This window comes from Microplitis mediator, chromosome 5 (assembly GCF_029852145.1).
Source record: "Microplitis mediator isolate UGA2020A chromosome 5, iyMicMedi2.1, whole genome shotgun sequence".
Lineage (NCBI taxonomy): Eukaryota > Metazoa > Arthropoda > Insecta > Hymenoptera > Braconidae > Microplitis > Microplitis mediator.
In genome coordinates this window covers 13,063,983-13,080,447 of record NC_079973.1, presented here as the reverse complement: position 1 = coordinate 13,080,447, position 16,465 = coordinate 13,063,983, and the positions used below count along the sequence as shown (strand labels likewise).

Below are 16,465 nucleotides of genomic sequence, written 5' to 3'. Positions count from 1 at the left end.
AAAAAAATAAAGAACATTTTTTTAATTTTGTGTCAAAATTCTCCGACTTTTCGCTGATTTTCCCAGAATATTTATAATTCCTTGACATTTCCAGGTTTTTCAAAAATGTGGCCACCGTGTTATGATAATTTTTTCAAAGAAAATAATTAATGATCCTTTAGTATTAAGAAAAATTTTTTCAAACTCAAATCTTTATGATAAAACTAGCTTTCACTTTATGATAGTGAAACTTGAAATCAATTGATGATTTTATAAACAATGAAATTTGAATAACAATTGACTCATAACAAAACTGCAAGTTGTCAATAATTAATAAAAATAAAATTTTCTATTAAAATTAATGATTATTTATTTATTTAACTTAATTCTTAAATAACTACAAAATAATTTGTATACAATAAAAAAATTTAATTTTACTTTTAAATATAAATTACTATCATTAATTACTTTTAATCTATTGGATTTGAATCAATTACATTAATCCAATGTATTATTTAATTAGAGCTAAATTATTGTAAGCTTATATATTTATTAAAATAAAAATATATCAGTTCTAGATTTTATTATATTTGAATGCCACCAAAAATTAATTATCAGTAGCATAATAATTTAAAAATAAACATTTAATTGGTTACAAGTTTGACAATTAATAAAATTTAATTCCACATTCAATAATAAAATCTAAACAAATACTGATATATTTATTTAACATATAAATAATTAATCACAATAATTCTTAAGTGATAATCTCGGTACAATATTCATCGATTGTAATTCTTGGAATAAAAGTTTACAAGCATAGGGCATAGTTATCGTGGAAACACATCCAGTTGACTTACAATTATGACACCACCCACTGTAACCCATCAACCCGCACTTGTTACAGACATCAACATCAAAAGAATCACTAGAGATCATCAATCTTTCTAGTAACATCATACTAGCACCGTAGCCAATCAAACAATCTCTCTCCATTTCACCCAATCTCAAACCACCGTCTTTAGATCGTCCCTCAGTTGGTTGCCGGGTTAGAACAGCACGTGGTCCTCGCGCACGTGCGTGCATTTTATCTTGAACCATATGCTTCAATTTCTGATAATAAACAGGCCCAGAATAAATGTAAGCTTGCAGTGGTTCGCCCGTTGTTCCCGAGTAAAACATATCTTTGCCAAGATAATTGTATCCCTGACGTGCTAATTCCTCACATACATCTGATACTTTTGAGCCACCAAAAGCGGTACCATAGTGTTGCTCACCTTTGAGTACTCCAGCTTTTCCCGCCAGTAGTTCAATCAACTTGCCCACTGTCATTCTCGATGGGAATCCATGCGGGTTCATGATCATGTCAGGACAAATACCTTGATCATTAAACGGCATGTCCTCTTGTTCAACAATCAAACCAGTAACACCTTTCTGTCCATGTCTACTACTAAACTTATCACCTATTTCCGGTCTTCTTGTTTGCCGTAGAGACAATTTAATTAAACACTCGTTACTATTATTTGTCGCAACCATAACTCGTTCTATATAAGACGGTACTGTTCCTTTATAACAAGCCGGAACCTCACGATATTCTATCGGTGCACTAGAAGCTGGATTGCCAGGTGTTGTATTTATATTTGTTGGAACAGATTTATTAATCATTACTCTTCCCTTGTCAACCATAACTCCAGATGCAACGATACCATCTAGATCAATAGCCTCATGCTTCCAAACATGTTTTTTAGTTTTACTATCAATTAAAGGCCCCATTATACGGTCTTGGAGTGAAGTTGTTGAACTTCCATATTTTTTTAATGTTGTCTTAACGCTACGATAAACTAAACATCTGCCGTAGCCACGATCAATTGACGCTTTGTTTAAAATCAATGCGTCTTCAATATCGTAGCCACTGTAAGACATTACAGCAACAGTCGCATTCTGTCCAGCAGGTAATTTGTCAAAGTTAATAAGTTCAATGGTACGCGATGATACCATGGGTTTTTGTGGGTAAACTAAATTGTACATCAATGTATCAATACGATTACGTTGATTGTAACCGATAGTACCCATCGCTTGCTTACCCATAGCACACTGATAAGTATTACGAGGACTTTGGTTGTGGTGAGGGTAAGGTACGAGTCCTGCACAGACACCCAGTAAAGTGAACGGCTCGATTTCTAAGTGGGTTGTTTTGTACGTAACAGTTTGTTCATTAAATGCAATATGACAATCATTTTCTTCATTGACATCTAAGTACTCAACGTATCCATCTTGTAGATAATCATCGAAGCTTTTGACACCTTGTTCAAGTTTACTGATATCTTCACTTGTAATCAAAGGCTGCCCATGTTTTATAATAATGTATGGACGACAAAGCCGCCCGCCATCGGAACTTATTTGCACGCACTTGTGTTTATGCTGCAAATAAATTGAAACAAAAGGATCAACGAGACCTCTGCGACGTAACATCCGGAAGACATTGACAAGTCTATTGTAATTTTTAATCACTCCGAGTATGTTACCATTTAAAAATACCATGTAAACATCTTTACTATTTATTTCTTCGCCGCTGAGAATATTAATGCTTTCGACCCCTAAATTAAATACCAATCGCACTATTGGTTTTTCTTCAATCTCTGTCGTAATATGGGTCATCAATGCGAGATTTTTAACTAGACCACAACCTTCTCCTTCGGGTGTGTCACTAGGACACAACATTCCCCATTGAGACGCTTGTAGAGATCGCGGTCCTGATACTTTACGTGTTTTTTCAAACTGTGAGTTAACTCTGGTCATCATTCCTAGTGCAGAAATATATGACAGTCGTGATAAAATCTGCGTTACACCTTTACGCTCCATTTTGAAACGTTTTATCGTCCAGTTACCAGACGATATTGCGAATACTAGACCGTTTGTTATCAAATCTCCTTTCATATGTTTTGTTATATTGTATTCTGATGCTTTGACTTTATTTATATTTTTATCTGTTGTCTGTTTAAGATTTAAATTGTAACGTTTGAATAAATCTTCGAACATCAATGACAGTAGAGACCCAGCCAATTCTAGTCTTTTATTACCGTAGTAATCACGGTCGTCTATCAATGAACTATCAGACTGTGCTCTTATCACACGTCGTATCATGACTGCTAGATACGTCGCTTTGACTTTGAAATTATAGTCAACAAGCGGCACATGACTCAGTATATTTTGAGCCAATAAGTCACTGATTTCATCTGCTGGAGACATTTTTTGACTCGTGGGAAATCTTCGATGTTTTCTTTTGACTGCAAGATATTTCAGTGCTTGGTTTTGTGAAAATACTTTACACAGACGGCAATCTTCGATACTTGATGCAAATTTTTCCATGAATTCTTCGTCAGTTCCAATCAATTGGATTATTTCTTGATCGGAAACAATTCCCATTGCTTTGAATATTACGACTATTGGTATGTCGTCTTGAAATATATTGTGACGTAGATAATATTTGCCACCTTTACCCACAATATTTGTTTTGGTTTTTCTTTCATGGGTTGAACTGTTACAAGACGCCATAATACAGCCTTTATTATCTTTCTCAATGATAACACGATTTCTTATCATTTGTTCTTGAATGAGAATCACTTTTTCTTGGCCATTTATTATAAAATAACCACCAGGGTCATGGGGACATTCATTCAATTTTGACAGTTGAAAGTGAGATGCATCTTTTAATACGCAGTTTGAACTTTTCAACATTATTGGCATTCTGTAAATAAATTTGATTAATTTATTGGAAAATTTTAATGTTTTATTTGAATATGAAATTTGAAAATTACCTTCCGATACAAAGATCTTTTTTAATCATTCGTTTATTAGTGAGAGTATATTCAATATCAACGAAAATAGAAGCTGAATAAGTTAAATCTCGTAGTCGACATTCGTGAGGAGTCAGTGTTTTAGTTTCACCAAATTCTACTTCTTCTGGTTTTCCAACTCTGACATCCAAATATCTGAGTTTGAAAAAAAATAAAAGAGAATTAATTATACAGTAAAACAATTATGAGTGTGAGCGGTGTCCGAACGAAATAACATTTGAAATCGAACTTTTAGGATTTGAATTTCAAACAAGTGAACTTTTAAAATTTAAACTTTTATAAGCCTATGAATATACTGGACTATCTTCCTTAGCTGATAGGAGAAGATATTTAACATTGTGCTGTGGGTTTAACATTATCAACGGGCATCTTGAAGCTTCGGTACTGCTTGGTATGTTGGGTTTTGCTGTACCAAATATAAACTTGAGGTCTAATAGGATAATGGAGATTCCTATAGTAAGATCGCGTTTTTCGACACGCTCTCCACTAAGGTAAATGTCCCAATACCGGAACAAGACCCAATACCGGAACGATTTGATAATCATTATATTATATTCTAACTCGTACGCCATGAAATTAAATAAAACTTTCTTCATTTAAAACCTTCATCTTTTAATAACAAAATAGGATATAAAATAGATTTTAGAATATATCCGAAATATAAAAAAAAAATGTTAACTATAGCAATAGTCTCGGATTCATGACTTTTTCATGCCTCTTAATGGTTTTTGCTAAGAAATCAGTCAATGGTATTGTTGAAAATGTATAGAATTACTTTTCATTAACTTTTTTTATGTATATGCATCTTGAATGGCATAAAATTCAAGAAAACATATTAACAATATGAAAAAAATAGTATTATTATATTAATTTTACCGTTCGTCTATTGGTACACCAAAATGAACCCGTGTCCAGTACCGAAACAGCCAGTCATATTAATGTTATCGATAGACATTAACGGTGAGTCTTATTGACTGGCTAAATCAAGTGCAATATTAATTATTACTGGAGCCCTAATTTTTAATGCAGTATGTATGATTGTTATAAAAAATGCATTAAATATAGATAAACTCTAATTTAAATCATAAAAAATAAATTTTTATGTTTAGTTTTTTTTTTTTTAAATTATTTTTATAGTGTAACCTCAGATGTAGTATTTTGTTTCTATTCTTCAGTTCAAAATATTTATTTTCATTGAATATTTAATCATTTAAAAATTTTAAATACATTTTAAATTATGAGTGTGACATAGCAGACATCAGACAAATTTAAAATTATTAACAAATCGAGTAAATGAATGGAATAAAATTTCAAAAAATGCGCATTCAAAAAATTTTGAAATTAATAGTCTTTTTTTTATAAATATTATTTTTTTATTAAATTTGAATCAGATCCTTAGTTAATTCTAAATGAATTAATGTCAGAGGATATAAGAACAAAAAATGGTGTAAATTAACGAATTATTATTTGCAGCAAATAATAATTCGTTAATTTACACCATTTTTGGTTCTTATATCCTCTGACATTAATTCATTATTTTTTTAATTAGTTATCTTATTTATTTATAATTTTAAAGATGTCTGATGTCTGCTATATTCACACTTGTTTTACATTAATATTATTTGATAATTGTTAATATTTTCACTATGAATAAAAGCAAAAAATAACTCATTTTATTTACTGTTCTGTTATTAGGACAACCGAATTCCCGTATTGGGACAAGGCTATTTCAGCGTTCCGGTATTGGGTCTTTTGGGTGTAATAGAAAAAAAATTTTTTTTTTATATTAAATTTAAGAAAAATGAACTGATTTGATTATTTTTGAATAGGCGAATGTCTATTCTATATGATGTAATAAATTATTTTGGTTTATAATCTATTTGAATATTTTTAAAACGATAAAAGTCAGTCATATACCCTTCGTCGTTCCGGTATTAGAAAATTTTACCTTATATAGAATTTCCAAAATTATTAATGAAGATTCCACAGAAGTAGATTTTTTGGAGCATCATCGGATAGTTGCAAAGAAAAAGCTAGAAGGGCAATTTTAAACTAAGTATTCTGGTTATGATTTTTTTTATTTTGTTTTTTGGTTATTATTGTAATTAAAATTACGCTGATGATTAAATATTCACACTTTATATTATATTTTATTTTAATTGTTATTACTATGTATAATTGCCGAGGGGCGTTAAATAAATAAATAAATAAGTTCTAAGTATTAAAATATTTAAAAGTATATTTTTATTATTTTACTTAGGTAAAAGCCCCTATACCCGCTCACTTTTCATTGGAGTGAGAATAAATCACTCAATATAAATTGATAAATAAAATGAAAAACCATATTTTTTTTTATAGTTATTTTTTGAGTTTCGAGTATTAGAATAAAATTTAAGTTTCAAGAATAATCTTGATAATTAATTATTATTAATTTTTTAAATAAGGTCCTTGAGTGTACCCATAGTCACTCACTAAAAGTTGTGATGTACCATTACTCGACCAACACATGGTCCTATAGTCGCGCAAAGACAATATCAATTAAACTATGATAAGTTTATTGATTTGGAAAATAATTTATAAATTATACTTCTTTATTCTTTCATAATATGAAATTTCATGAATTTTAAAAATGTATTTAATAAGATATAGTTATAACAATTCTTAAAAAATTTGGCGTAACCAAAATTTAATCTAAGGAATGAACGTTAAAGTAAAAAATGCCCGGCTGAGCGCGATTTTGAAAACAGTCATTTAATTTAAATTTATAATCTATTATAAAATAATTTGATACATGATATTTTAATATATTTAGATTCACAAATAATTATTTATCAATAATAATATTTTTAGTTGTAATTTTTTTTTATAAAAATTATAAAAAAACGCCTTAAACAGTCAAAGTGAGCGACTAATGGTACTGAGCAGGTATAGGAGCTTTTACTTTATTTATGTATTGTTGCTCCAAGGTTTTCAGAAATTGAAATTATTAAATATTTGCGTCTTGTAGTAATGAACTTTTCATTATAATAATTATATAATTTTATTCGATTGTTATACTCAATCGATTCAAATAATATTGTTTAGTTAAAAAAAATAAAAGTTCATTACTTGTATTATTATGCAATAATTATCTAAGTATAGTACAATTTCAAGTTAAAAAAGTTAGTTAAAATTTATGGTGTTATTTAAAATTGTTAAAATTTATTGATAGGAAAGATTAATTAATACGAGCAACCTGCAGTCACTACGTGACTGCCTAAATATCACTATTAAATTTATAAAATACGCAGAAAAAAAGGATTTCTTGCCGCAACAAAATTTTAATTTGCACCAAGAAGTTGTATGCATTATCAATTAAATACAAAAATTGTCTTGGGGCGAGAAAAGATTTTTTTGCTCAAGAAATAATTCCTTGCACCAACTAATTTTTTCTAGTTCTAAATAAATTTTTGTTTTCAATTCACAATGCAAAAAATTTATTGGGGTAAGTCAAAATTTCCTTTAGGCGAGTAAAGATTTTTTGTGTCAATGAATCGTTATTTTTTCTATGCACACTTTTTTGGCTTTGAGAAGTTTCCTAAAACCAAAAGGGAGTATAAGAAGTACCGCGATATAAATAATATAGCTATATATTCAGTGACATTCAGCCATATTTAGTGACAGAATAATTAAAGTATTAATTTATTTAAAGAAAATAAATACGATCTTTTTTTTCACGTAATTTAAATGTAATTCGAATGATATAGATAAATCTATCTATCTCAATACTTGGCAATTAAAAAGAGTTTAAACTATGAAAAGACACAAGTTCAAATCAAGAACTATCTAATGATTCCAATTTCAATAACATTAACTAATTCTATCATATAAATATGGCGGAAACAAAATTTTCCTTATTCTGTTAATCATATAGATTGGTTGTTCTCTATCATTAAGGGTGGGCCGCACCTAACAAAGTCCTGAATTTAAGAATTCTAATTACTTTTTGAATATTTATGAGACTCGGATGATGAAAATCTTCCGAGGAAGTTCGTCCTGGCTTTTAGTCGGAAGCTAAGAAAATTGCTGTTATGATAATTATTTAATGAATAATTAGAATTCTTAAATTCAGGACTTCATTAGGTGCGGCCCAGCCTTAAGTTGTACAAATAATTCTATGATTATATCATAAATTAAGTTCCATTAATCAGTTCATAAATTATCTTTGTGGCTGTTATTTTTATTGTTGATTACATTATTTTAAAAGTTGGGATTTATCAAAGTTCAAACCTCAACAGTTCAATTTTCTAAAATTCAAATCCTAAAAGGTCAATTTCAAAAGTTGTTTTGATATGGAACCGTATGAACATAACTGACAAGTGTCAATTTTTCAAATAAATAAATCAAATTTAAGCACAATAAAAATTAAAAAATGCGTATATAGATCGATGAAAAATTAGTACGCGCATTTTTTTAAATTTCACTATTTCATTAAATTTATTTATTTATTTTAAATTTATAAATTGTCTCATGCCTGCTACATTCACACTTATATAGCAATTTAATTATTTATTGTTAATTAAAATATTTATAATTACTTGAGATAAAATGAAGCAGTAGACTCTGTAGTGACCAAACTGTTAGCTGCGACAATTTTTTTTATTTCGACATTTATAAAATAATTAAAAGAATCAACGTGTTGTTTCACTAATCCTTTGCCTTTTAAAAATGCCGGTACAAGTTTCCATTTGTTCTAAAAAAAAATAATAATAATAATATTTTAATTCAAATTATTATGATACTGAAGTCAGCCGAGGTCTGATAATATTTGAATTTTTTTTAAACGATAAATTATAAAAAAAAATATTTGAAAAAATTGCACCTGTAGTTTTTTAAATTTTCTACATGTGCATATTTTTATTTCATATTTTTTTATAATTGATTTGTTAAAAAAAACTCCGAAAATTGCTGATTGTCTGTCAACTTCATGATCATTAATCACTTAAGTTTTTGAATAAATAAATAATTAAAATTAAATATAATTTATAAGAAACAAAATTACCTCGATATGCTGGATAACTCTTTTATGTTTTTCTTCATCTTTTATGTGCTCTGAAGCACTCATTCTCATTTCACCCATTATTCTATATATTATTTTAACTATTTATCAATTAATAGTTTGTTTTTAACACTAGTATATTATTGTTACTTTTTATAACAATAAAAAATTTTTATTTAACCTAAATCTATAGGAAATTAATATATGCTGAAATATATTATACGTAAAAACACGTGTGTGATTGCGTGAGATTTTATTATTTCCCTTGTTATTCTGGGAGGTTACTAGAGTCGGAGCTGACGCCACCTTCTGGGCAGTTCATTGTCACGCGGGAAAAATTTTGAATTTGAAAACAATTAATAAATTTATCCTAAAAACTTTTCCAAAGTTTTAAAGAGTTTTTCAGAGAAAAGCCCGAAAAATTTCCACCAGGAATTACTCATTTAATTAGAACATGAATAATAATTTAAAACATAGAGTATACGGTTGCGCATGCGCACAACTAGTATTAGAACAACGGGCATAATGAAAATTTTAATAATTAATTATAAATATAGAAACAAAAGCTATTTTTTAGTCGGATATTAACAAACAAATCAAGATAAATGGAAAAAAAATAAAAAGTATTAAAAATGAGTATAGTCATCGCTAACTTCAAATAAATTTTTAATAATTTAAATTTAAAAAAATAAAAAACAAACTAATATTATTTATAGCAAACATTGAAGAACAAGCGACGAACAAACGAATTGTTTACAAAAATTTGCAGAAATTTGAATTCCTCCCGCCAATTTATAAGAGAGCTATAAATTATGCGTAATATATTCGAGAATATATAGTTTGATATATTTTTGAAGCATACATTATAGTAAAAATAAATGAAACACAATTATAACCGCGCTTTTTGTGTAAACAAACGTTCATGCCTGTCTGTGCCTGCTAAAAATTGAATACTATCATAAATTTATATATTTATATGCATATAAATATATAATGTCGAGATTTATAAGCCACCTTGGTTTTGTTTGTCATCTGCTTAACAACTAAAACAATAGTAATTCGTATTTTTAAAATATTAATAAAGATTGAAGATAATTATAAATAATTTTCAAAATTGATATTTAAAAAATAAATAAAAATGCCTGGAGAAAAATTTCAAGACAAAGGTATCATTAGAAAAATATACCTCAAAGATTTTATGTAAGTATATAATTTATTAACTTATTTATTGTTCTTTTATTCTGTGACTTATAATGATACCGAAGTTAGTCGACGTCTAGTAATTTTTTGATTTTGTTAAAATAATAAACTGTAGAAAAATGAAATATTCAAAAAATTGCGCTTGTAGTTTTTTTAATTTTCTACATGTGCATATTTTTATTTTTTATTTTTTTGTAATTTACTTTTTAAAAAAAATTTCATATATTGTTAATTGTCTGTTAACAGTTAATTAACTTATGATACTGAAGTTAGCCGACGTCTAATAATTTTTGGATTTTCTTTTAGACGGTAAATTATAAAAAAAAAAATTTGAAAAAATTGCACCTGTAGTTTTTAAAATTTTCTACATGTGCATATTTTTATTTTTAATTTTTTTGTAATTGATTTGTTGAAAAAAAAATCCGAAAATTTTTAACTGTCCGCTAACTTCAGGATCGTATTAACTTATGAGTTTGAATGTAGCAGACATCAGACAAAATAAAAATTATAAATAAATAGAGTAAATAATTTGAGAGAATGCTTAACGATGTTCTGTTAACACAAGAAGATTCGTTGAGGAGTTCAACCAGGACAGTGTTATCCTGCATGGAAGCAGGACGATGAAAACAAGTGCAATTGAGCAAATCATACATGCCACACGCAGGAAAGATGGTAACGTAGTCGCATACGTGGGTATTTCCTGATCGAACTCCTGAAGGAATGATCTTGGACGTAATTGGATGGTGATATGGAGTAAATAATTTAAAAAATGCACTTATAAATTTTTTAATTTTTTAAATGCGCCTTTTTTTCAAATTTATTTCATTAATTATTTACTCTATTTATTTATAATTTTAAATTCATCTGATGTCTGCTAGATTCACACTCATGTTAACTTCAGGATCATTACTTATGATCCTAAACTAAAAATAATTTTTAATTATTAGCACATACAGTGAGGCTGTGGTAACACCAGGACGTAATTTAAATATGGTAATAGGACCAAATGGTTCTGGTAAATCAACATTGGTGTCAGCTTTAGCTCTTGGATTAGGCGCAACACCTAAAACACTGGGTAAACCTGGTCATATTTCACAATATATACGTACAGGATGTCAGAAAGCATATATTGAAATTCATATTCAACAAACAGTAAATAAAATTATTAAAATAAGCCGTTCATTTACGACGGAAAATAAAACTACATGGATGATTGATGGACATCCGGTTATTGAAAGTAAAATTCGTGAAGTTATTCAGGATTTTAATATACAGGTGATTTAATTTTTTATTTAATTAGTTTATTTACATCGAGGTAGCAGTTTTCTTTCACAGGACTGTAATTTTCATAGACTTGTGTATTAATCTGTATCAAAAAAATCGACAATTTGTTTTTTAAGAAAGTACATACTCTGCAAATATCATTCCACACCGAAAAAATGACCCCTTCTGCCATTACACTCCATGCTATTTCACCACGAGAAGGAATAAAAATACCCCACGATCTGGCAGCACTGAAGGGGTACCTCATCGCGATTTTCTATTTCCCATTTAATTAACATGGGAAATTTTTTTTTTTTTAAGTTTTGAATTTTATCACGCACTAGCAAATCAATGGACATTTTCGTTGGAAATTGAACGCTCTACAAAAAAGGTTTCGTATCATTTTTCGATAAATTTAATTTTTCAAAAGTTATTCGAGGTAAAAGTTGGATTCATAGTAAATTTTAGTATAATTTGACTTTTTCGGCGAAACTATCAGACTTATCGTAAAATGTTATAAGACTTTTTTTTGTAGACAATTTTATTCTCTACAAATTATCTCTAATAAAGTTTTTTGGAATTTTGCATTGTTTTTTAGTTATTTTCATTTTAGTGTAAAGCTCTTAAAAAAAACAGTACTCAGATCGATTTCAAAAACTTGACATTAAAATGAAAATAACTCAAAAACAATGCAAAATTCCAAAAAACTTTATTCGAGATAATTCGTAGAGAATAAAATTGTCTACAAAAAAGGTCTGATAACATTTTACGATAAGTCTGATAGTTTCGCCGAAAAAATCAAATTATACTAAAATTTACTATGAATCCAACTTTGATCTCGAATAACTTTTGAAAAATTAAATTTATCGAAAAATGATAAGAGACCTTTCTTGTAGAGCGTTCACTTTCCAACGAAAATGTTCATTGATTTTTCCAATGCTTTGCTTTGCTAATGCATGATAAAACTTCAAACTTAAAAAAAAAAATTCCCATGTTAATCAAACGGGAAATAGAAAATCGCGATGAGACACCACTTGACGTTAAGATTGAGAGCTCCCGTTTTAATTGGGTCATTTTTTCGGTATCCTGAACCAGGGTTGCAAATAGCGCATTAAATTTATAATAGCATTAATGGTTCAATTAAATTTTTTTTTATATTTCATAACCCAAAAATAACAAATTAAAAATGATTTTTTAATTTTTAATCCAACATTTTTTAATTAAAAAGTAAATTTCAAATTTTCAATTCGTAAAAATATTTAAACAAGTAATTTTTTAATTTTTAATCCCACGTGTTTGAAGTAGAATCAATTTTTGAAATTTTAAACCCACGTGATAATTTAAAAACTAATTTTTAAATTTTCTATTTCACTTGTCTGAATAAAAATTAGTTTTTCGATTTTTAATCCTACGTGTGTACATTTAAATTAATTTTTCAATTTTGAATTCCCCGTGCCGAATCAAATATTAATTTTTAAATTTAGAATCCCACGTCTCTGGATTAAAATTAATTTTTTAATATTTAATCTCTCGTTTCTGAATTAAAATTAATTTTTCAATTTTTCAATTCAAGTTGTTGAATTAAAAATGGATTTCGCAATGTTGATTGATATAATTTCAATTACGGATTAAAAATTTAATTTTTAATTGCAAATATTCTCATCAAAAAATTCGCAACTCTGTCCTGAACAATATTTTCAAAGTACATTTAAAAAAAAAAATAGTCAATTTTTTTGACACAGACTATTGTGTATGATAGAGATTTTGATGTGTAATTGAGATATTACTTTTGCTATTTATGATAAATATATAATTGTTTTTATTTTTAACTTTGAACAGGTTGATAATCTTTGTCAATTTTTACCACAAGAACGAGTCTCAGATTTTTCAAAGATGGATTCACGACAATTGTTATTAAATACTGAAAAATCTGTTGGTGATCCGCGATTACACAGTTATCATATGCAATTAATTGAGCTCCGTAGTGCAGAAGAAAAAATGGAAGCTGAGATCCAACAAAAAAAATCAAAACTTGATGTAGAAACTAAAACCCTCGAAGGATTAGAAGAGTCAGTATCCAGTATCAGAGAGAGGACGGCGTTGAGTAAAAAATTAACAAAATTGAAGCAGAAGAGAGCCTGGTTAAAATATGATGATGCACGAAAAGTCGTAACTGATACCAAAGAACAAAGAGACAAAGCATACAAAGAATTGGAACAGTTGAAAAAAACACTAGGTCCTACTAATGATCTTATGGTTAAAAAGAAAAATGATATTAAAAAGCTGGAAAATTTAGTGAATACTCACAGCCGTAAAATAAATGAACACGAATATAAATTGAATAATATAATCGAGGCATTGGAAAATTATCATTACAAAGTAAATGAGTGTAAGAAAGAGTGTAGCAATGAAATAGAAAATGAAAAAATGAGTGATAAAGAAATAAAAAAATCAGAAATACGTAAGAATAAATTAGAAAATGACATGCGTCTGATGATTGACGAGTTAGGATCTGAAGATTTAATTAAAAAACGGTATCAAGAATCAGAACGTCAATTCGCAAGTCAAAAAAAAATAATTGATGATTATTCTGATGAAATAACGAGACTAAAAAACGACAGTATAAAAATAAAAAATGATATCGCTCATAGCCAACGTTATCTAGACAATCTTAAAGATGTTGATTCCAAACGTATGGAAGTTCTTAGAAACATCAGCAATGATGCATACGAAGGCGTCAAATGGCTCAGATCAAATCTCGATAAATTTCGCGGTAAAATTCACGAACCAATGCTGCTGACACTTCAACTTGATCACAATGATCATGCTAAATATGTCGAACGTGTCATAGCACAGCGTGATCTACTAGCTTTCGTATGTGAGAATAAAGATGACATGAATCTGTTGTTGAAATACTTGAGAGAAGACCGTAAATTAATTATCAATGCCGTTCATTCAGACCCAAACAGACCGTATGACAACAGACCTTACATTCCACTTGATCAACTTCGTCAGTTCGGTTTCCAGCATTACTTGATTGAGTTTCTTGAAGCGCCTTTGACTATCATGAAGTATTTGGTTCAAATGTATCAGGTTCATAATATTCCTGTTGGTACTGCGGCTGTTGAAGATAATTCTGATCGTATTCCTGATAATGTACAATTATACTTCAGCCCAAATAATTGTTACAATGTAAGAAAATCAAAGTATACTGGTGATAAATCTACTAGTATTTCACGACTAGGTGCAGCACGTGCGTTTAATATTAATCTTGATACCAGTAAAATACAAGAAAGTGAACAGAGAATCGTTGAATTAACTTACGAATTGGAAAATAATAGTCAAGAAATGCTGACAGTCTGTCAACATTACCAAGAAGAGAATAAAAAATTGGATGAGTTACGTAATAACAAAACTAAATATCGTTCTGAGGTCAATCAAATTCAAAAATTAGAGTCGGAAATAAATGTCGCTAAGAGTAAACTACTGAAATTAAAAACTGAACGTAAGAGTATTGATGAAATAAAAGCGATTACTAAAGAAAAAATAATGAGAATGATAAATAAACAAATTGAGTATTATACTGAGTGTAATAATTTGTATGAGAAGGTTGTATCAATGGCGACACAATCGAATGTTGATTCATTGAAGTTAAAAATGATGCAGCAGGAATTATTAAAATTGTCAAATGAGTCACTGAGTTTGAGGGAGAGACTCGAAGCAGCTAAAGCACGTTTCGGTGATTTAGACCGACAAGTCAATGAAATGAAAGTGGAAATAGATAAACTTTTTGAAGCAGCACTTAGAGAAACCAATGGCATGAATCCTCAAGATCCTGAGTTTCAAAGCTTGCATAAAGCTTTTAAAAAATTACCCAGCAATCTTTCAGATATTGAAAAAGCCATACAAGCATCGAATGCTAAACTTTATTGTTTAGCTAACAATGATAATGGAGAACAAGTTCTCAGAGAGTATGACAGACTTAAACAAGACATCGACAGACTAAACAATGAAACGCAACAACTCAATGATAAAATGAAAACGAATCAAGATCAAATCACTAAAATACACGACGACTGGCTACCGCTTATCAATGCATTAGTTGAACAGATCGATAAAAACTTTTCCACTTATTTTGCAAGTGTTGGTTGTGTTGGCGAAGTCAAATTCAACGTACCTGATAATATTAAAAATTATGAAATGTATGCATTGCAAATATCTGTCAAGTTCCGCGATACTGATCAGCTTCAAATATTTGATCAACAAAGACAGAGTGGGGGTGAAAAAGCTTTTACAACTGCAATTTATATGCTTTCACTTCAAGAGTTGTGCAACGTACCATTTAGATGCGTTGATGAAATAAATCAAGGAATGGATCCTGTTTATGAGAGACGTGTTATGGATTTACTTGTTGAATTGACGATGAACAAGAAAGGGTCGCAATACTTTTTAATTACACCTAAAATACTTCCTCATTTACATTACAATGATAATTGCCGGATTCATGTCGTTCATAATGGTCCGTTTGTTGTTTCCAATGATAAATTTAATATGCAAAACTTTTGCTCAAGAATTGTCGCTTAACATTTCATTATTATTTTACTTTTTATAATCATTAAGGCCATTCTCAGATAGTGCTCCTACTTTCTTAAAATATTAAATGACTTTCAATTATAATGACTAGGACCAGGATTTTTGCTTTTATTTAAAAATAGCAATTAATAATTGAAATATTGGCCGTATAAAAAAATTTTTCAAATAAAAGTTGTAGGAAATTTTATTTTCTAGAGAAAATGTCTCTTATGATTTTTTTATACGACCAATATTTTCACCGTAATTTCAAAATTAAGATTTTTAGAATTAACAAAAATTTGAATAATTCATTATGAATCTCAATTTTCAAATTACGGTGAAAATATTGGTCGTATAAAAAAATCATAAGAGACATTTTCTCTAGAAAATAAAATTTCCTACAACTTTTGTTTGAAAAGTTTTTTTATAAGACCAATATTTCCGCCGTAATATTTCGAAGTTAAGGCAAAAATCTTGTCCCTAATAATGACCGTATTTAAATTTTGATAATTAATTAAAAAAAAATTTGAGTATTAGTTTACAAAAAAACACCGCA

At 28.7% G+C, this 16,465-nt stretch overlaps 2 protein-coding genes across 2 annotated transcripts; one reads left to right on the top strand and one right to left on the bottom strand.

Annotated features, from left to right (window-relative positions):
* Positions 1 to 519: 519 nt before the first annotated feature.
* LOC130668642 (DNA-directed RNA polymerase III subunit RPC2) lies at positions 520 to 9,135 on the bottom strand. The gene is made up of 4 exons (XM_057471027.1): positions 8,878 to 9,135; positions 8,414 to 8,568; positions 3,798 to 3,971; positions 520 to 3,727 (listed from the first exon to the last, which is right to left on the bottom strand). The coding sequence occupies exons 1-4, from the start codon at positions 8,953 to 8,955 to the stop codon at positions 721 to 723; spliced, it is 3,414 nt and encodes a 1,137-aa protein (XP_057327010.1). The 5' UTR covers positions 8,956 to 9,135; the 3' UTR covers positions 520 to 720.
* Positions 9,136 to 9,475: 340 nt separating this feature from the next.
* On the top strand, positions 9,476 to 16,140 carry LOC130668643 (structural maintenance of chromosomes protein 5). Its single transcript, XM_057471028.1, has 3 exons — positions 9,476 to 10,074; positions 11,022 to 11,349; positions 13,177 to 16,140. The coding sequence occupies exons 1-3, from the start codon at positions 10,013 to 10,015 to the stop codon at positions 15,919 to 15,921; spliced, it is 3,135 nt and encodes a 1,044-aa protein (XP_057327011.1). The 5' UTR covers positions 9,476 to 10,012; the 3' UTR covers positions 15,922 to 16,140.
* Positions 16,141 to 16,465: the final 325 nt, after the last annotated feature.